The sequence below is a fragment of the Phyllostomus hastatus genome, unplaced genomic scaffold, assembly GCF_019186645.2.
Source record: "Phyllostomus hastatus isolate PE091 unplaced genomic scaffold, TTU_PhHast_1.1 phas_contig_40, whole genome shotgun sequence".
NCBI lineage: Eukaryota > Metazoa > Chordata > Mammalia > Chiroptera > Phyllostomidae > Phyllostomus > Phyllostomus hastatus.
In genome coordinates, this window is record NW_025333872.1 from 5,371,283 (window position 1) to 5,392,911 (window position 21,629).

General features: G+C 39.6%; 2 protein-coding genes across 2 annotated transcripts in view; one reads left to right on the forward strand and one right to left on the reverse strand.

Annotated features, from left to right (window-relative positions):
* Positions 1-5,020: 5,020 nt before the first annotated feature.
* On the reverse strand, positions 5,021-5,459 carry LOC123821308 (small integral membrane protein 30-like). Its single transcript, XM_045842573.1, has 2 exons — positions 5,318-5,459; positions 5,021-5,112 (listed from the first exon to the last, which is right to left on the reverse strand). Exons 1-2 carry the CDS (start codon positions 5,400-5,402, stop codon positions 5,021-5,023), a joined length of 177 nt encoding a protein of 58 aa, XP_045698529.1. The 5' UTR covers positions 5,403-5,459.
* Positions 5,460-17,755: 12,296 nt separating this feature from the next.
* Positions 17,756-21,629, forward strand: part of NCR2 (natural cytotoxicity triggering receptor 2) — a 77,544-nt gene continuing 73,670 nt past the window's right edge. The window contains 1 exon segment of the mRNA XM_045842820.1: positions 17,756-17,807. Coding sequence (XP_045698776.1) covers positions 17,756-17,807 — 52 coding nt within the window.

Here is a 21,629-nt window from a genome sequence, read left to right on the forward strand (position 1 = left end):
AATATACACAAATATTAAATCATTATTTTGTACACCTGAAACTAATATTATGTTGTATGTCAATTCTACCCCATCTAACAACTGTCAGTGTTCTCTGTATCTATGAATCTGTTTCTACTTCACTTGTTTATTTCTTTTGTGATTTTTAGATTCCTCATATAAGTGAAATCATAGGGCACTTGTCTTTCTTTGTCTGACTTACTTCACTTAATACAATACCCTCTAGGTTCATCCATGTTGTTGCAAATGGTAAGATTTTATTCCTTTTTATGGCTGAGTAAAATTCTATTGTGTAATTGTACCACATTTTCTTTATCTAATCATTTATTGATGGACACTTCAGATGCTTCCGTATCTTGGCTATTATAAATAATGCTGCAATTAACATAGAGATGCATATATCTTTTCAAATTGGTGTTTTGGATTTCTTTGGATAAATACCCAGAAGTGAGATTCCTGGGTCATATGGTAGTTCTATTTTTAATTTTGGGGGGTCTTCCACACTGTTTTCCATAGTGGCTGCATTGATTTACGACCCCACCAATGAGTAAATCTTTATGACATTGGATTGGATGATGGTTTGTTAAATATGACATCTAAAGCACAAGCTACCAAAGAATAAAACAGACAAATTGGACTTCATCAAAATAAAAAACTTTGTGCTGCAAAATTATACAAACATGAAAGTGAAAGAACAATCCACAGAATCAGAGAAAATATTTGCAAATCATATATTTGATAAGGGTCTATTATACAGAATATAAAAAGAACACTAACAGCCCTGGCTGGCATAGCTCAGTGGATTGAGCATGGGCTGCGAACCAAAGCATCACAGGTTCGATTCCCAGTCAGGGCACATGCCTGGGTTGCAGGCCATGACCCCCAGCAACTGCACATTGATGTTTCTCTCTCTCTCTTTCTCCCTCCCTTCTCTCTCTAAAAATAAATAAATAAAATCTTTTAAAAAAGAACACTAACAACTGATTAATAAAAAGATAAATAAACTACTTTTAAAATGGGCAAATTTCTCCCAAGAAGATAAAACAAATGTCCAATATGCATTGTTCTTGGTTCACCTTTATTCGGTGATGTCCTGGTAAATATTTAATAATCAGCTTTCTGAAAAATAGTTTGATTCATAGCCATTGCCAATTTCTATGACATAAATACTCTCACGATGGTTGATTTCAAACTACCAACATGACATTACCGAAAGTAAAGTTGAAAAGAGTTGCTTGCAACCAACTTTTCTAAACATATTAGTCAGTGGAAGTCTCCACTGAACAAAATCATTTTGCATTGACTACAATACTAATAAAAATTCTAGTAATATAATGGAAATGTAATATAAATGTAAAAATAAACTTCCAAAATTATTGGTTATTAACTTTGACATGCTACAAACTGGTATTGAGGTTAATGGCAAAGACCAAACAAAATAAAAATAGAATATATAAAATATATGATCTTCAGCCCCGGCTGGCATGGTTCAGTGGATTGAGTGCCAGCCTGCAAACCAAAGAGTCACTGATTCGACTCCCAGTCAGGGCACATGCCTGGGTTGTGGACCAGGTCCCCAGTAGGGGTTGTGCAAGAGGAAGATGTTTCTCCCTCTTTCTCCCCTTTGTCTAAAAATTAATAAATGAAATCTTAAAAAAAGAATATATGATCTTCAAATGCATTTTAGATGCATCCACTTCAACTTTAACTTTACTGTCCTTTTCTACTGAATCTCAATATAAAAGCATATATTGATTAGAAAGCAAATATTAATTAGATTTCCCTCTTTTGTGAACTTTTTCTTGCTGTTAAAATAATTTTCTTTTTTAGCGCTGGCTGGCATAGTGGATTGAGCACAATCAGTGATTGAGCCAATCAGTGGATTGAGCACAGGTTGCAAACCAAAGCATCTCAGGCTCGATTCCCAGTCAGGGCACATGCGTGGGTTGCAGGCCACGGCCCCCAGCAACCGCACATTGATGTTTCTCTCTCTCTCTCTTTCTCCCTCCCTTCTCTCTCTAAAAATAAATAAATAAAATCTTTAAAATAATTTTCTTTTTTAAGTTTAAAATTTTTATTTATATTTTAAATGTATTTTTCAATTACAGTTGACATACAATATTAGTTTCATGTGTCCAACATAGTGATTAGACATTCGTATACCTTACATAGTGATTACTCCAAACACTTTCTTAATCTTAAAACATGTCATATATTGTCTTACCATCCCATAATTGAACTATTCTTGCGTTGGACATGTAGTAACTTTTGGATTGTTCACAAATGTGTCTCTTCTCTTTCCTGGCACTTGATGGGATTGCACCACCATGTACTCTTGGAAGAAAGGGATGGCCATGGGATTGGCTTTGGTCAATGAGTTCTGAGCAGAAATCTGTATCAGCCGCAGTGAGGCTTTCCATGTCTGCACAGAATTCACTGTATTTCCTCTTCCTCTAAAGGGGTTGTGGAAGCTTTTATCAGTCAAGTTTCTAAGTAGCTTGACTCAGCAGAACTTGGAGGGCTCATTTGCATCAGAAATGAGGTATGAGGGGCACATTTTTGTTGGGCCAAGCCAGTGAGACTGGAGGAGGGGGAGGGAGAAGGTTATGGTTCTTGTAACACAAGCTAGTCCACCTTGACTATTACAATACTAATTAAATCTTATTCAAACATTCGATAAGATAATGTCCAAAATATATATGTTTCCTTTTTTCATTTTGAGTTTAAGGAAGAAGCAGTGTGTTCTATATTTTGACAAGTATACATATGTGTAGAACTCATGGGCATGGGGTAAAAACTATACTTATTCTTCCAAATTCCTAGCCCAATATCTGGGCATCTATGTTACATGGCATTTTTCCAGAGTATACTTCTACTAGTATGACCTTAGCATAGTATGAGTAAACTGAAAAGAAGCAACTCTGTTTCAACCCCAGGAAGAAATTAGAGAAAGTAAAAACTTGGGAGAACCCTGGCTGGTGTGGCTCAGTGGATTGAACGACAGCCTACAAACCAAAGGGTTGCTGTTTTGATTCCCAGTCTGGGAACATGCCTGCGTTGCAGGTCAGATCCCCAGTAGCGGGTGTGTGAAAGGCAACCACACACTGATGTTTCTCTCCCTCTCTTTCTCCTCCCTCCCTCTCTCTCTAAAAATAAATAAAATATTTTTTAAAAACTTGCGGGAGAATCTCATAGGATGAATAAAAGGGAGAATGCAGACATGAACAAGTTTTTGAAACTTTCTAAAAGCACCTTAGTTTTTTATTCCATTGGTCAAAATTACATGTGTGTGTGTGTCTATGCATTATATACATGCATGTATGCATGACACATATTAGACCTTTAATTTATATTTGGTCCCTAACATATATGAGTATTAATTTATTTGATCACAATCCACTTTAATTTTGAACTCCAGTTTCTCAAAAGTATTTAGAGATATTCATTGTCTTAGTATTGTATTAAAGTATATTAATAATCTCCTAAAATAGGACTAGTTATGATCAATAATCAACTCAATTATGTTAAGAATTAGTACAGAAATATTACACTTTTTGCCCTGGCTGGTGTGGATCAGTGGATTGAATACTGGCCTGCGAACTGAAGGATCACAGGTTCGGTTCCCACTCAGGGCACATGACTAGGTTGCGGGCCAATGTTTCTCTCCCTCCCTTTCTCCCTCCCTTCCCTCCTCTCTAAAAATAAATAAATAAGATCTTAAAAAAGAAGAAATATTACACTTTTAAAATTTTACCAAAAGGTCCACATTAAACGATAACACTGATTTTCGATTTCATGTGGATTATAAGAACCAATTTATATAGACACCAGTTATTTATACAATAACCACATAATTTTCATTTTTTAAATATATATTATTGATTATGCTATACAGCTGTCCTATTTCCCCCCCTTTATTTCCCTTTGCCCTGCACCCACCATCCCACTCCCATTCCCCACATCCCTTGGTTCATGTCCATGGGTCATACATATAAGTTCTTTGGCTTCTCCATTTTCTATACTGTTCTTAACCTCCCCCTGTCCATTTTATGCCTAGCATTTATGCTTCTTATTCCCTGTACCTTTTCCCCCATTCTCCCTGCCCCCCAATGATAATCCTCCATATGATCTCCATTTCCATAATTTTGTTCCTGTTCTAGTTGTTTGCTTGGTTTGTTTTTGTGTTTTTTTAGGCTCAGTTGTTGATAGTTGTTTGTTGTCATTTTACTGTTCATAGTTTTTGTCTTTCATTCTAAATGATAGCTTTGCTGGATAGAATAATCTTGGATATAGGTCCTTGCCTTTCATGACTTTGAATACTTCTTTTTTTTTAACTTGCATCATAATGGGTTTATATTTGTTATAATATTTCTCACCATGAGAGTGTTACCCAGTTAACATAAAGATTTTAACATTATATCTCTTCTCTATTTCACTGTCAATACAGAGTATTTTTTTGCATTAAATCTTTTCTCCATTTCAATGTTAGATACACTGAATACATTTTTTAAACCTTTTCTTCCCAAGATATAAAATTTTTAAGTTTTGACCAACTGTATTTTATATCTAATATCTAGGTACAATATTAACTTGGGAGATAACAAAAATCTAGTAAAATACAGAGAAAAGACTCCTTAACAATGCAGGAGGCAGTGATTACAACTGAATAGTGGCTACTTCCTAGAATGCTAGGCAAATGTCCTTCTCCCAATTTCATTGCTTTGAGAATTCTGAGACTATTAAATATTACTTATGCAAATTTCAGCCATCTGACTTACTTGATCCTCTTTCTAACTTGCAAATACAAATTATAGACTGCAATTTTCAGTGCATTATTTGTTGTGAAAAAACATTTTTCCATGTAACATATATCAATTTATTCCAAATTATACAGAAAATAAGAATGTAAAATTACCCTATTTTTTGTTTCTCAGGAACTTTCAAACACCAAAGCTTAGTTTTTAACCTCAACAGCGCAAATATTTTCAGGGTGAGGTTTGATTCAGGAGGCTCTTCAAAGTCATACCTCTCCATTTCTCTCTCGTGCATATACCCCCAAACAAGCACAAATGCCTGTAATGCAGAGAACCACACATAAAAAGAGAGTGATTGGCCCTGGCTGGTGTAGCTCCGTGAATTGAGCACAGGTTGTGAACCAAAGTGTCTCAGGTTCGTTTCCCAGTCAGGGTACATGCCTAGGTTGCAGGCCATGACCCCCAGCAACCGCACATTGATGTTTCTCTCTCTCTCTCTATCTCACTCCCTTCCCTCTCTAAAAATAAATAAATAAATCTTTTTTTTGAAAAAAGAGTGATTGCATCTCCTGCTTCTACTGCTTCAACAACAGGCAGCACCAAAAGCAGTGAAATGAGGACTAACAACTGTGCTGAAACTGACGTCATGATGTTGGGACCTTGGGATGACTGGATCTTGAACTCTGAAGGTTTTCAAAGAAACAATATATGTATAATTGTATCTGACTTGAAATACTCCCTTCCCAGAACTCAGAAGCTAGGAGGTTCCATGTGACAATGCCTTACAGGAAGCAGCCATTACAGGAATCTGAATACTTCTTTCCAGCCCCTTTTTGCCTGCAAGATTTCTTTGGAGAAATCAGCTAATAGTCTTATGGGAACTCCTTCATAGGTAAATGTCTCCTTTCCTCTTGCTGCTTTTAAGATTCTTTCCTTATCTTTAATCTTGGGTAATGTGATAATGATGTGCCTTGGTGTGTGCTTCCTTGGGTTGAACTTCTTTGGGACTCTCCGAGCTTCCTGGACTTCCTGGAAGTCTATTTCCTTTGCCAGATTGGGGAAGTTCTCCTTCATTATTTTTTCAAATAAGTTTTCAGTTTCTTGCTCTTCCTCTTCTCCTGGCACCCCTATGATTTGGATGTTGGAACATTTAAAGTTGTCCCAGAGGTTCCTAAGCCTCTCCTCATTTTTTTGAATTCTTGTTTCTTCATTCTGTTCTAGTTGAATGTTTATTTGTTCCTTCTGCTCCAAATCATTGATTTGAGTCCCTTCCCTTCACTGTTGGTTCCCTTTATTTCACTTTGCATAGCCTTCACTTTTTCCTCTACTTTGCAACTATACTCAACCATTTCTGTGAGCATCCTGATTACCAGTGTTTTGAACTGTGCACTGATAGGTTAGCTATCTCTTCATCATCTAGTTGTACTTTTTTTCTGGAGCTTTGATCTGTTCTTTCATTTGGATCTTTTTTTTTTTGTCTCAGTGCACCAGTTATGTAGTAAGGGATGGAACCTTAGGTATTCACCAGGGCAGGGCAACCCATATAGCTGGGTAGTGGTGCTGTATGTGGGGGAGGGGTCTAAGAGGGAACAACAAGGCCCACTCAGCTCTCAGCCAGCTTTCAGTCACTTCCCCCACTTCCCACAAGCAAATTGGGCCCTTCTGGTGCTGATTTCCAGGTGGGTGGCTTTGTGTACGCTCTAGGACCCTGTGGATCTCTCCAACAAACTCTCCTGTGAGGCTGGGAGTTTCTCCCACTGTCGCAACCCCCACAGGTTTTTTCCAGTCAGTGGCTTTAAGGCTCTATTTCCCTGCACTGGAACCCTGAGTTGCACAGTCTATCTTGCTTCCCAGTTGTTCCTCCCCATTTACCCTCAAGCAAATGTAGGACCACCCACTCCACCAGCCTCTGCCTCATTCACCCCAGTCCACCAGCCGCAGCCTAGACTCGAGTCCTCTCTGCCCAGCTGCCTGTCTCCACCCCTCCTACCAGTCTGGATGAATGTTTCTTCTTCAACAAAATTGGTTTTAGGACTTCCTTGGTTGTTGGACTTCCATACAGTTAGATATTTTTGGCAGTTCTGGTTGTTTTTTGTTTTTAAATTTATTGTTGTCTTTCTTTTGGTTGTGCGAGGAGGAACAGTGTATCCACCTATGTCTCCATCTTGGCCTAAAGTACAATTTTCACTTTTATATGAATTACAAGAACCAATTTATGTAGACACCATTTGTTTGTATTGTGCAATGGCAACTTTAAAATTTTTTGTAAAATAATTATAGCAGAAACCCTTAGCTTTGTAAGAAAGAGCTGTCATTCATTCCACAGTAACTGCACTATTATTAAATAGAAGGATCACGAAGTCAGACTTTTATTTATTTATTTATTTATCTTTTGTCCCTAAAGAAAACAAAACAAAATCCTCAGGTCACAATCTTGTGTACATTTAAAGTCACCACTAGAGGGTGCAATTTACTTTGGATAAGCTTCTCTACCTTCATATGGCTTAATTAAGTGAGGCATATGGAGTGTGGCATCCTAAAAAGCCATTAGTTTTTAGATTCCTTATCCTCAGCCTTCAATGCTACAAAGGAGTATCTTTTATCCTAGTAATATCTTTCACACTAAATTAGTTTTAGCCTAGGATAATTTTTTAATATTATAGCAGCTGTTATTTTGAAGGTCTACCCATAAAGCACAGGTTGCTTTCTGGGCTGGCTGAGTCTTTTTGTTTACATACAGGGTTTATGATCTAGGGCAGCGATTTTCAACCTTTTTTATCTCATGGCACGCATAAACAAATTACTTAAATTCTACAACACAACAAAAAAATACATTATATTTTTTGCCGATCTGACAAGAATATAGTTATAATTTTGATCCATTTATACTAGATAACACTGTTGTGTTGGCTATTGTCATTTCATTTATGTGACAATCTAAGGGAGAAGAGGTCAGTATCCCTGACTAGTCAGGTACTGCCTGTTTTAACAATTCTTGCAGCTCACCAGTTGAAAATTGCTGCTCCCTAGAGGTCTCAGGGACATGAGGTTCCTCTGTAAATGAGTATATGTCTAGTTCTGATTCAGTTAAAATTAGTTGGCTAAATATAACAGAAAACTCTTGGCTTAAGCAATAGTACTTTATTATCTCTCACTAAAAAAAGTTCACAGATATGCACCTCAAGGCTGTTATGGTAGTTTTGCATCATCAGGAACTTTGGTTCCTACTCTCTATCCCAGCATCCCAGCTCACGGCCTCCAAATTCTGTCATCTTGTGGTCAAGGTGACTGCTGGAGCTCCAGTCACCACATTGGTGTTCTAGGCAGCCAGAAAGCTTTTTCATATAAACTACCTTAGCTTCAGTGGGTCTTCACCTCTGCTCTGGGATATCAGGGCTTGTTGCCCTGACTCAGGGGCTCGATGCTTTTGTTCTACAGAGGATAAAGGTCTGTTTCTCACTTCCTTTCTCCAGGTTCTCACCTAGGGAGATTCCCTGCCTCCAATCTGTCTCATGAGCACCTGGAAGAGGTTGCAAGTGGGTGTGAGGACTCTGCTCATGCCTCAGGCTCTCAGGAGCTCTGTATTGTCAGCTAATCTGAGCTGACCTTTGACACTTGGTTAAAATCTTAGCTGAATGGTTCATGCCCACTTGTTTGGTATTCTACGTCTCTCTCCCTTTCTGTGAACGGGTGACCTAGTGCTTACTTGGAATGGCCTATCTTCTCTTGGATTTTAGGTTACTTGGTTGCCTTACAAATTCAGCTCTCTTATAAATTCATGAAAAGTTATGGTTTTGTCATTTACCTGACTTGTTCTTCTTGTTTGGATGAGAACAATACTCAGTTAGCTTTCAAAATCCTAAGCAGAAACTGAACGTGAGAAGCAATGTGTGAAGAATGGCTGAGAATATTTCAGAGCTATGAAAAGTCATTAGGCCACAAATGCATGCTATCATAAACCAATCAATATAAACAAAAAGAAATCCTCATCTCAGCATATTGCCAAGAAATTGCAGAACACAGATCAGAGAGGAAGCAGCCATCACTTGCAAAGAACTTGAAATAACAGACTATTCAACTGCAACAATGCAACTGCAACAATGCAACAATGCTTAGGGAAAATAACCATTAAACTAAAATGGTACACCTAACAAAGCTCTCAACAGTGGGAGCTGTGTTTGTTGGGATTAAGCTCAGCTATAAAGAATAGAAAAACTCCAAATAAATATAATCTGGACCCATCAGATTGGCAAACACTGAAAAGATTGACAACATTTAGCATTAGCAAGGTTGCGGGCACCCTCATGCACTGCTAGGTGTTAGGAGTCCAGGCTGGTGTAAAGTCCGAAAAGGACAATTTTGACAGCATCAATATAATGCATGTACCCATAAACCCAGCAATCACACTACTAGAAATTTGCCTATAGATGTGTCACAGAGCTACCAGTGTATGTACGGGGAAGTTTTTTGCAGCAGTGTTGGTAAGAGTTTTCTAAACTTTCATAATCATTAAGAAAGTGGTTGAGTACTTGATAATGAAATGCCCTGCTGGTATTAGAAAGAATGAATCAAATTTCTGTGTGTCAGTAAAGAGCAATGTCAAGATCAAGTTCCAGTGAAAAAACTTGCAAGGCTCTATTTATTGCATGGGGGCTTTGGCATAAAAATGCTAAAAGATAGAAATATATATATGCCAGCATACATTTCTATCTCATATATATATATATATGCTCATATATATGTGACTATTATATAAAAAGCTCTCATATATATATATATATATATATATATACACACACACACATATATATATACACACACAACATTTTCTGAAAGGATACATAAAAATTTCTTAACAGTGGTTATTTTTGAAGAGAGACACTAGGGGTTTAGATAAGACAGCATTTTACTTTTCATTTTATACTTCTAAACTACTTGGAATTTTTTTTGTTACCATATATATGCATGTACTTTTTAAATAGACTAGTTTTCAGGTCCACAGCAAAAGCCCAGAGTTCCCATATGTCCCTTGTCGCCACACACCCACAACCTCCTCCAGTAACAAGATCCCCAGGAGAGTGGTTACAGCTGGTAGACCACACATCATAACTACATTATTAACACATCATAATTACCCAAAGTCCATAGTTTACATTAGGATTCACTCTTGGTGTTATACATTCTATGGGTTTGAACAAATGTGCAATGACATTTATCCACCATTACAGTTTCATACAAAATAGTTTCACTGTCCTAACAACCCTCTGTGACCCTGCCTCCCCACTGAGCCCCTGGTCACTGGGAAGATGGACCCTTGAGAGTCCTCCAGGCTCAGCTACCACCTCAGTGAGTGTCCTGTATGATCAGGCCACCCTCATAGGATTAAGTGTGAGCTCCTCCAGCCACTTTTGAAGACACTTCAGGTTTCCTTTTCCCAGCTACCTCTAGTCTCAAGAGGGAGAGGGCAGTCTTGGTGTCACAATGCCTCCAGGAAGGGACCCACCCCTGGTTCCCAAAAACAGATCAGTTTAGCTAAAGACAACTCCCCATTCCCTTCAGGATCAATTTCCTTACTCAGAAAGGTTCCTGAGGACTTCCAGCCATGATGGAGGCATAGATAAACACACTTTGCCACCTCACACAACCAAAAGAACAACAACCAATTTAAAAACAAAAACCAACCACAACTGCCAGAAAATCGAAGTGTATAGAAGTCCAACAAAGAAGGAGTTAAAGAAGAAACATTCATCCAGACTTGTAGGAGGGACAGAGACAGACAGCAGGGGTGGAGAGGAAGTGTGGCAAGGCAGCAGCTGGTGGACCAGAGGGCGAGGTGGTGGCTGGCAGACCAGGTAGTCCTACATTTGCCTGCAGATAAACCAGCAGGAACAACTAGGAAGTGAGACAGACTGTACGACCCAGAATTCCAGCAGGGGTAAATAAAGCCTCAAAACCTCTGGTTGCCTGACCTGGTGAATACCTAAAACTCTACCCTTTTCAACATAACAGGTACACCAAGACAAAGACATATGGCCCAAATGAAAGAAGAGATCAAAACTCCAGTAAAAGAACTAAGCAATGAGTAGATAGCCAACCTATCAGATGCACAGTTCAAAACACTGGTAATCAGGATGCTCACAGAAATAGTTGACTATAGGTGCAAAATAAAGGAAGAAGTGAAGGCTATACAAAGTGAAATAAGGAAAATATACAGAGAACCAACAGTGAAGGGAAGAAAACCAGGACTCAAATCAGTGATTTGGAACAGAAGGAAGAAATAAATATTCAACCAGAACAGAATGAAGAAACAAGAATTCAAAAAAATGAGGAGAGGTTTAGGAACCTCTGGGGCAACTTTCAACGTTCCAACATCTGAATCATAGGGGTGCCAAAAGGAGAAGAGGAAGAGCAAGAAACTGAAAACTTATTTGAACAAATAATGAAGGAAAACTTCCCCAATCTGGCAAAGGAAATAGACTTCCAGGAAGTCCAGGAAGCTCAGAGAATCCCAAAGAAGTTGGACCCAGTGACTTCTGGCCAAGATGGAGGAATGGAAACACTGCGCCTCCTTGCACAACCAAAATAAGGACAGCAACAATTTAGAAACAAAATAACAAGCATAACTAACAGAAAGTTGAATTGTATGGAAGTCCAACAACCAAGGAGTTAAAATAGACACATTCATCCAGACTGGTAGGAGGGGCAGAGTCAGGCGGCCAGGTGGAGAAGAGTCCTGGCAAAAAAAGTGGTGGCTGACGGACCCCAGGCAGGCAAGACAGCAGAAGGTGGACCCTGAGCATGCAGGCGATGGCTGGCAGACCCCACGTGCAGGGTAGCAGTGGACAGACCCAGCAAGGCGGCAATTGTGGAGCGGGGCACAGGGCACAAGGTGGCTGACCAGGCGGTCCCACATTTGCGCTCAGATGTGGTGAAAACCAGGCGAAACTGGGGAGTGAGACAGACCGCACAACCTAGGGTCCCAGTGCAGGGAAATAAAGCCTCAAAACATGGATTGACCCCTGCCTGGCATAGCTCAGTGGATTGAGCATGAGCTGTGAACCAAAGCATTGCAGGTTCAATTCCCAGTCAGGGCACATGCCTGGGTTGCAGGCCATGGCCCCCAGCAACCACACATTAATGTTTCTCTCTCTCTCTCTTTCTCCCTCCCTTCCCTCTCTAAAAATAAATAAATAAAATCTAAAAAAAAATGGACTGAAAACACCTGAGGGAGTTGAGGTGCCAGGAGAGACTCCCAGCCTCACAGGAGAGTTCATTAGAGAGACCCACAGGGGTCCTAGAATGTACACAAGCCCACCCACATGGGAATCAGCACCAGAAGGGCCTGGTTTCCTTGGGGGAAATGGCGGAAGGGACTGAAATCTGACAGAGAGCGGAGCAAGCACCATTGTTCCCTCTTTGACCCCTGCCTCACATACAACATCACAACCCAGCAACTGGCCTGACTCACCCTGGTGAACACCTAAGGCTCCATCCCTCACTACATAACAGGCACCTCACTATATAACAGGCACATCCAGACCAAAAAAAAAGGCCCAAACAGAAGAACAGATCAAAGCTCCAGAACAAATACAACTAAGCAACAAAGAGATAGCCAACCTATTAGATGCACAGTTCAAAGCACTGGTGATCAGGATGCTCACAGAATTGGTTGATTTTGGTCACAAATTAGATGAAAAAAATGAAAGCTACGCTAAGTGAAATGAAAGAAAATGCACAGGGAACCAATAGTGATGGGAAGAAAACTGGGACTCAAATCAATGGAGTGGACCAAAAGGAAGAAAGAAACAACCAAACAGAAAAGAATGAAGAAATAAGAATTTTTTAAAAATGAGGAGAGGCTTAGGAACCTCCAGGACATCTCTAAACATTCCAACATCAAAATTATAGGGGTATCAGAAGGGGAAGAGGAAGAACAACAAGTAGAAAAGTTATTTGAACAAATAATAAAGGAGGACATCCCCAATCTGGCAAAGGAAATAGACTTCCAGGAAGCTCAGAGAGTCCCAAAGAAGTTGGACCCAAGGAGGAACACACAAAGGTACATCATAATTACATTACCCAAGATTAAAATGAAGGAGAGAATCCCAGAAGCAGCAAGAGATAAGGAGACAGTTATCTACAAAGTAGTTCCCATCAGACTGTCAGCTGATTTCTCCAAAGAAATGTTGCAGGCAAGAAGGGGCTGCAAAGAAGTATTCAAAGTCATGAAAGGTAAGGTTCTACATCCAAGATTACTCTATCCAGCAAAGCTCTCATTTAGAAGGGAAGGGCAGATAAATTGCTTCCCAGATAAGTCAGCTTAAAGGAGTTCATCATCACCAAGTCCTTATATGAAATGGTAAAAGGACTTACTAAGAAAAAGAAGATGATAAAAAATATGAATAGTAAAATGACAACAAAGTCACAACTATCAACAACTGAACCTAAAAAAAAACACGAAAACAAATTAAGCAAACAACTAGAACAGGAACAGAATCACACAAATGGAGATCATATGGAGGGATATCAGTGGAGATAGGGAGGAGGATGATGGGGGGAAAGGTACAGGGAATAAGACACATAATTGGTAGGTACAAAATAGACTAGGAGAGGTTAAGAATAGTATAGGAAATGTAGAAGCTGAAGAACTTATATGTATAACCCATGGATATGAACTAAGGTGAAGAATGCTGGAGGGAAGAGTGTGCAGAGCACAGGGGGATAAAGGCGAGAAAAAAATGGGACAACTGTAATAGCATAATCAATAAAATATACTTTAAAAAAATGGAAAGTTTCCTGAGAAACATATTTATCAATTGGAGAGATTTCATACAAAATACTAAGGGTGTAACTCTTCTGATGATTTTTGCAAATGTTTGAGTACCTGCTTCTCTTGGGTATAACTTTAAATAGTTCACATGTAAATTTTTTCCATTAGTTTTTACTTATTTTCCTGCTTCTGGGCCAGCACCCAACCTGCAGCCACCTGAGCTCAGCCTCCCAGAGTCGTAGGCCAAGCATGTGTACAGCTCTACTGCCACAGGCATCATCTCCTCCTGCACTCCTCCCTTGACATTGAAGTTAGAGGCAATGAGAGGCTGTGGCAAGTTCCAGTCTCCATCTGTCCCCATTCCCTCTTCCTTCAAGTCAGGAACTTGACTTTTCTTTCAACTGTCAGCCCCACTGACTAACAGTGATTCACACACAGTACCAAGTGGCAAATCAACATTGTAGACTTGCTCACCAGCTCCCATCATGGTGCAATGCCTCTAATTCCTCTGATTCCAAATGACTCAATGTGCTTCTGTTGTCTGAGCACACCTTAACTGATTCAGAGGGTTTTATCTGTCTTGGAATGGGAGTTGCTCTTCCATGTAGAGGGGCAGAGAAGGCTTCACTGACAGGGAGACATTTAAGTAAAGACATAAAGGAAGGGAAGGAACAAGGCATCTATGGTCCAGAGGAAGAACACTCAGGCAGAGGGAGAAAAGGTGCAGAGATCTTGAGATAGGGACACACTTGGTAAGTGTTCATTGAGCAGCAAGGAGGCAAGTGTGGTTGGAGCAAAGTCAGAAGGGGAGAATGTTAGAAGAGGGGCCAGGGAGGGAGGGGACAGATCCCAGAGGATCTTGTGGGCCCGTTTATGACTTGGCCTTTTACTCTGAGAAGGGAAGTCACCAGAGGGTTTTGAGCTGATTATCAGTATAAAAAGATTGTTTTGGCTGTTGTGTGGATAGTGCACAGTAGAAAAGCTAGGGTAGAGGCAGAGAAATCCACTAGAAAGTTTTTGCAATAACCTAGGTGAGAAATGATGGTGGCCTGGAAGAAGCAAGTGACCAGAAAAACTTTTCAGGCAGAAACAACACAGTTTGCTCATGGATTAGACATGGGCCATGAGACAAAAAGAAGAGTTCAGAGTAGCTCCAGCTATTGCCTCAATTTTTAATTACATATTTTTTTCTAAAATAACTAGTTATAAAAGTTCTAGAAGGAAAATCACATGAAACATTTACATCAGCTTGCAATAAATAACTTCCTTGTCATGACTCAATGGTGGAAACCATAAAAGAAAGATTGAAAGATCTGGCTGTATAAAAAAGTATAACAAAATACAATTACAAAATAAAGTAAAAGAACAAACTAAGAAGTATGTCTGTACATGATTATATAACATTTAAAGCATTGTTGCATGTAATATGTAAGAAGTCTTTGAGATCAACTAGAAAGATACAAATGTGAACAGAGGGGGCATCTAAGACATCAAAGAGAAACTAGAGAAGCAAATAGACAATAAGTAAATGTGAAATTGAAATTGTTCGACATACCTAGTAATCAAAAAATGTGAGTTAAGACAACAATGGTTATATTTTTTTTACCTTCAGATTGACAAAAATAAGAATGATATACACCATGAATATAGTGAAGGTCACTCATTTGCCGCCAAGATGGGAGTAGACATGGGTGGGGAAGGTACCTGGTACCATCTTTCAGCAAAACCCAGAGTAGGAGGAAAGGAAATGACAGAAGTGAAGGCAGAGCTGCTTTGTGCTCACCAAAACCTATTTTCTGGTCTTCCTGAGGGCTGAGGTAGACCCCATTTTTGTCCAGGTAGGGTAGGAGGGACGGAAGTGATGTGCATTGTTCCAGACCTGCTCCCAACCTGCCTTATAAACCCTCCCGTGCACCATACTTCCTCTTTCCATCCACTGCTGGAAGCAGAGGACTCAGAACTCAGGATGACGGAGCCATGCGAGGAGAAAGCCTGGGTGCCTACATAGTCCTGTGCAAAGTTGTCCCCAGTCACCCTCATTGGTCTGTTGGACAAGTAAGAAATCAACTTTTATTCTCTGCAATTTTGAAATATATCTGTTACAGTAGCTATGATTGTCTTAATTAAGAGAGACAGAAATCAATTAAATACAGAAATGAGAGCAAAAGGGAGATGAACAAAATACTCTTCTTTTTTATAAGAGGATTTACCTGTATTTGTAATAGTTTATATTACAAATATAAACTATTTGTAATATAATAGTTTTTCTTTATTTTTTATTTTATTTTAGAGAGGGGGGAAGGGAGGGAGAAAAACATGAGTGTGAGAGAGAAACATCAACTGCCTGCTGCAAGTGCCCCATGGAGGGCGCAGCACAGAGCCTGCAGCCCAGGTACACGCCCTGACTGGGAAATGAACTGGCAAACTTGGTTTGCAGGATGATGCCCAATCCACTGAGTCACACCTGCTAGGGCTAAATGCTTTTCTTGGAAAAAATATAAAAAAGAATAAGATACACAAATCTCTAGGAAGACTAATGAAAAGTTTAAAAGTGCAAATAAAAAAATAAAGAAAACAAATGAGGAGTCCCTGAAGACCCAAAAGAGATTTTTCAGAATAAAAGTGTTATGAGCAATCACACACTAATAAATTTTATAACAAACAAAATGGATACATTTCCAGAAAAATACAAAATTTCAAAATTGGTGTAAGAAATTAAAAACTTGACTAGAACAGCAACAATTTAAAAATAAAAATCCTATCACATAATTATCACTGGATCTGGGAAGGGAGAGTCAACCCCAGACCAAAAAGAATTTTCAAATTACAGACATTCCCTAATTTATACAACTTATACCAGAAAATAAAAAAGAGAGAAAATCTGCTCACATCATTCCTGTGACTACAGCAGCATTGACTCAAAAACCACGTAAGAACCAAGTGAGAATAAGAGGTTATGACCCCATTTATTTATGAACAGAGATCCGGTAATCTAAGACCCACATTCAGACTCTCAGGTAAGACTGACAGATGGAAAACACACCCTTGTTTTTGCTCTGCTGAAACCACAAAATGAGAAGAACACAAGGGTGAGGGGAACTAGAAGATAAAAAAACAAGAACATTTGGGGAGCTGAAAAGGATACAAAGAGTGGGAAATGACTTAGCAGAACTGAGAGTACAGAATCCTTTGTGAGCACTGAGGAAAATGGAAATCAAGACATACTTCCTCCCCCAGGTCTCCAACATGGCTGGGGCAATGGAGAGGCCGAGGGGGCGTCCAATTAGGCAGAGATAACAGGAAGACGTTTAAGAAGCAAGGATGTCCTTGCCCACTTTCTGCAGATGGATAACTGGCCTTTCCTCATTTTGGAAAAATGGCTAGGAGTGAATCCCTAGAGAGGTTACCAGACAATTTCTGGGAGAGGCAGGAAGGGAGCAGAACACTGGAGCTACTGAGGATGGTGACAGGGGTCCTGAAAGCTGGGCGATTACCTGAAGAATACATACCTGAGGCTGAGACACACCCCAGCCCTGTTCTCCTCTTTGCATCCCTGAAAGTTGGCAGCCAGACCTTCTTCTTCCTCCAGACAAGAGACTGGCGAGTCTTCCCTGGGAATCCGAGCAGCCCAAGGAGGACAACTGAAGACTTAACAACTGTGTTTCCTCAACAAAACAGGGCTCCCCATGCACAAACCCCACTAATGGCACACGACATCCAGTGATCTTTGGAATTTGAGCGGTAAACCTTTTTTTCAGGGTATCTGAGGAAAAACTCTCAAGTAAAAGAAAAAAGAAAAAAACTGAACAGAGAGTGGGAAAGCAACTTGGAGGAAACAGAGACCATCAAGGAAGCCATAAATAAAAATAGGAAAACGTTTTAGACAAGACATTCAGAGAAGCAGAACAGTCCCAGGAAATTTAAAAACATATATATGAGAGCAGGAATGAAAATTTCCTTGAACAGATTGGAACATAAAGTTAAGGCCATCTCCCAAAACAGAGGAGGGGAAATCATCCATGAACTAATTCAAGAGATTTTTCCATGAATTTCTAGACGGAAGAGGCCACTCACTGTGCTGAGCAAATGAACGGAAGTACACACATGCTGAGTCTCATCACTGTGGCATTCCAGGATGCTGGGGACAAACAGGAGGTACTGATAAAGTGAAAGCAATCGATCACATAGATAGTATCATAGTTATCATACTGGCTTCTTCAGACTTTTCGACATGGCAGAAACTGGAAGGGACCAGAGCAGCACCTTCAGAAGTCTGAGGACCAGTGAGTTTCAACTCAAAACGGAGCATCAGTCGAACTACCGACATCAGGCATTTATAGATATAAAAGGCCTTCGAATGTATTTTTCACTCCCCCTTTCTTCTGTAGTTGCTAGCAAATGTGTTCCACCAGGACAAAAACAAAGGTACAAGGAACAGGGAAATGGCACAGGGAAGATAAGGGAATTCCCGGGGTCATGGGGAGACACCCCAAATGACTGCTGTGCCCCAGGTCTGGAGGGCAGCGAGTCCACGTCAGGACCACAGAAAGCTGCCGGTGTGACTTTTCAGGAAGAGAATTAACAGAATTAACACCTGATATGTCTTGAGAAGGGATTCAGATACGTGGCCAAGAATTTGGGGTTGAATTATATCAGAACACTAAAAAATTAAAACTTAAAAAGACAATTACTTAAATTCCAGTTAAAACAAGTTATTATACAGGGAAAGAAATGGTACTGGTTTACCACAAGGGAGAAAAGTGCACTGAAGATGAGCCGGAGTTTTCTCTGGAGATGCCTGGAATTCACACTGAACGCTGGGATTCCACTGCACCGGCAGAGCTTAGTGGACTGACCGCCTCCACCCGCAAGGGAGCCTGGGCACCACCCACTGCACCTCACAATGCAGTCCACACTCTACAACCACAATGCAACTGAATTAGGAGTAGGCAACTCAATATGACTAAAACTAGATATTTGAAAAATTAAAATCACATTTCAAAATAACTCGTGGTTAAAATTCACAGAGAAATAAGCAGCTGGAGTGCTTTCTTATTGCCTGGGAGCAATGTATATGCACCATGAAAACCCTGCCTGGAAATGGGAGAGCATTGCCTTCACATTCAAGACCAAGACAAGCAGACTCACTATCACCTCTGCTAGTGTTGTGGTGAAAATCCAAGGCAATGTCTTAAGACAAGAAAAAAGGAAGGTGTAAGGGTCTGAAGGAGGCGATAAAACTAGCATTGCTTGCAGGTGATATGATTATCTATGTAGAAATTCCAAAAATATATACAGTAAGTCATTAGAAATAATAGGAGAAATTATCAAGTCGCCAAATATGAAGTCAAAATACAAAACTCAACTACATTTCTAGGCACTGGCAACAATTACAAACGTTAAGTTTTGTTTATATTTAACACAGAATTACAGCGGTGATTTGAGCTTATCTTTAGTCTGACTGGTTTCTGATTAACTCCGCATTTTTAAACCACAGCTTTATTATATTGTTTTTTACCTTACCTCTGTGAACTGAAGTAAATTTTCAATCTATATTTCTAAAGAAAGCTACTTTAAGTTCTTTCATATGAAAACCCTTCAGGTTGTCTTTACAAAATTAGGACAACTTAATGAGGCATAAAATTACTGAATCAAAATACTTCTCCCTGTTCTCAAGAGAGGCTAATTTGTTGTCTTCTAGCCTATAGTGCAGCAGCAGAAACTCAGAAACCACTGACACTAAGATTATTTTATTAAGTCCTCTGGAAGTAACCCTTTCTTCCCTCCAACATTAATGCTTGTAGATTCTTTTCTTAGTTATCATAAAAAAATTTTTTTGCCAGCTATGCCTAGAGGTATGTGGTTGATATTACTACTATTCAGCTATATTCAGTTATCACAGGCTATCATTATTTCTGGACACTTAGTAGAATCATATTTTTCAGCCCTCTTGTAACTGGGCAAAACAATATTACTTGGGGTTTTTTAAAGATTTTTTTATTTATTTACATTTAGAGAGAGGGGAAGGGAAGGAGAAAGAGAGGGAGAGAAACATAAATATGTGATAGCATCTTGCACTCCCCCTACTGGGGACCTGGCCCACAACCCAGGCATGTGCCCTGACTGGGAATCTAACTGGCAACCCTTTGGTTTTCAGGCTGGCACTCAGTTTACTGAGCTACACCAGCCAGAGCAATATAACTTGTTTGTCCAAAGAAATGTAAATGGAAGTGTCACTTCTGGATGAAAGCATTTATCTTTCTGGTACTTTCTTCTTCTGCTGTGGAAGCTCATTGATTTGGAGAGGTCAGTGCCGTTGAAGAGCTACCCTGGGTGGATGCACCCCGCCAGTCTGCCTGGACCTTCGGCAGACATCGCACAGGACAGAAATAAACTTTTGTCACATGAAGTCACTGAATTACTCCAGCAGAAACAAGCCTACCCTGACTGACAGGATATACTCGCAGATCTCTGTTCATTGACTTTGTCTGTAATGCATTAAGTTCTTTAAATCTGCATACACAATTTTCTTCACTTCAAGAAGGTTTTCTTCTGTGATACCTTAAGTCATTCTATTCTTATTTTTCTGGCCTTCAAAAATACCACTTACGCATTTGCTGTCCCCTATTCTTTATTGTTTTGTAGATGATCATTTTTAAACTAAATTGTTTTTTTGTCTACATTATGGGAGGTATTCTAAAGTTGTTATTCCATATCAGTTATTATTTAGCACAGCAGCAACTGTGATTCAAGAATATTAGCAGGCAGACTCATACCCTCTCCCCACCACAGGCAAAGTGTTAAAGGATTTGTTTCTGGGGGGGAAAGGCCAATTCACAAGAAAAGTACTACAGATACTGAGAGCTGGAGGTCCTTCAGAAAGTACAGAGGCTCTGGCCTGATTATTCTAGATCAATGGTTCTCAGCTGGGGGTGATTTTCCCCCTAGAAGAAATTTGTCAATGTCTAGAGAAGTCTTTGGTTGTCATAACTGAGGGGGAGGTGCTAATGGCATCTATTAGGTAGAAGCCAGGGATGCTACTAAAGATCCTACAATGCATGGGGCAGCTCCCAGGACAAAGGTTTATTTGGCTCAAAATGTTAATGGTACCTAAGTTGAGAAACTCTACTCTAGAGTGAAGTCCATCATTCAGCAAACCACTTACACACACAGATTTTCTCATTTTTACGCTGCTGTCTTTCTTTTGTAATCTTCTTTAAATCTTTGCAAAATATACAGAAAATAGAAAGAATAATTAGTAATATGTGTGACAACACCTTTTGAAAAGGCTCTAATATACAGCACAAATTTTTAATAAACAAAACTTAAACATACACAAAGAGATGTGAGGGAAATAGATAACAAGGGCCTTAAACAATTTAAAAGCCGTAAGCATCAGCCCTTGCTGATGTGGCTCAGTGGGTTGAATACTGGCCTGCAAACCAAAGGGCTACCAGTTCAATTTCCAGTCAGGGCACATGCCTGGGTTGTGGGCCAGGTCCCCAGTAGGGGGCATGCTAGAGGCAACCACACATTGATGTTTCTCTCCCTCTCTTTCTCCCTCCCTTCCTCTCTCTCTAATAAAGGAAATAAAATATTTTCTAAGAAGTCCTAAACATCATATCTTTAGGAAAAAAAGAAGACATCCATGAAACCAGAATAGAGAACTATAAGAAGAGGCTCCTCTGATACACAAAAGTAACTTTTGCAATTAAAAATGTAATAGAAATTTTAAAACATTAATAAAATACTTGGGCCCTGGCTGGTGTAGCTCAGTGGATGGAGTGCAGGCCTGTAAACCAAAGGGTCGCCAGTTCAATTCCCAGTCAGGGCACATGCCTGGGTTGTGAACCAGGTCCCCAGTAGGGGATGCATGATAGGCACCACACATTGATGTTTCTCTCCCTCTCTTTCTCCCTCCTATCCCTTCTGTCTAAAAAAATAAATAAATAAGATATTAAAAAATGTAGTTGGAAGATAACATTAACAAAATGTTTTGGAAAATATTTTTAAAGTGAGATGAAAATTAACATAGAATACACAAGAAGTGTGAAGTACCAATCCAAGAAACCAACTAAATGAAAAGATGTACCATATTCATGGAT

What these genes read in the sequence shown, in the direction of transcription:
- LOC123821308 (XM_045842573.1), bottom strand. Translation starts at nt 5,402, where the DNA reads ATGACGTCAGTTTCAGCACAGTTGTTAGTCCTCATTTCACTGCTTTTG. An exon ending in AGCAGTAGAAGCAGGAGATG is followed by an intron (nt 5,113 to 5,317) that starts CAATCACTCTTT and finishes ACCAGCCAGGGC; the next exon opens with CAATCACTCTCTTTTTATGT.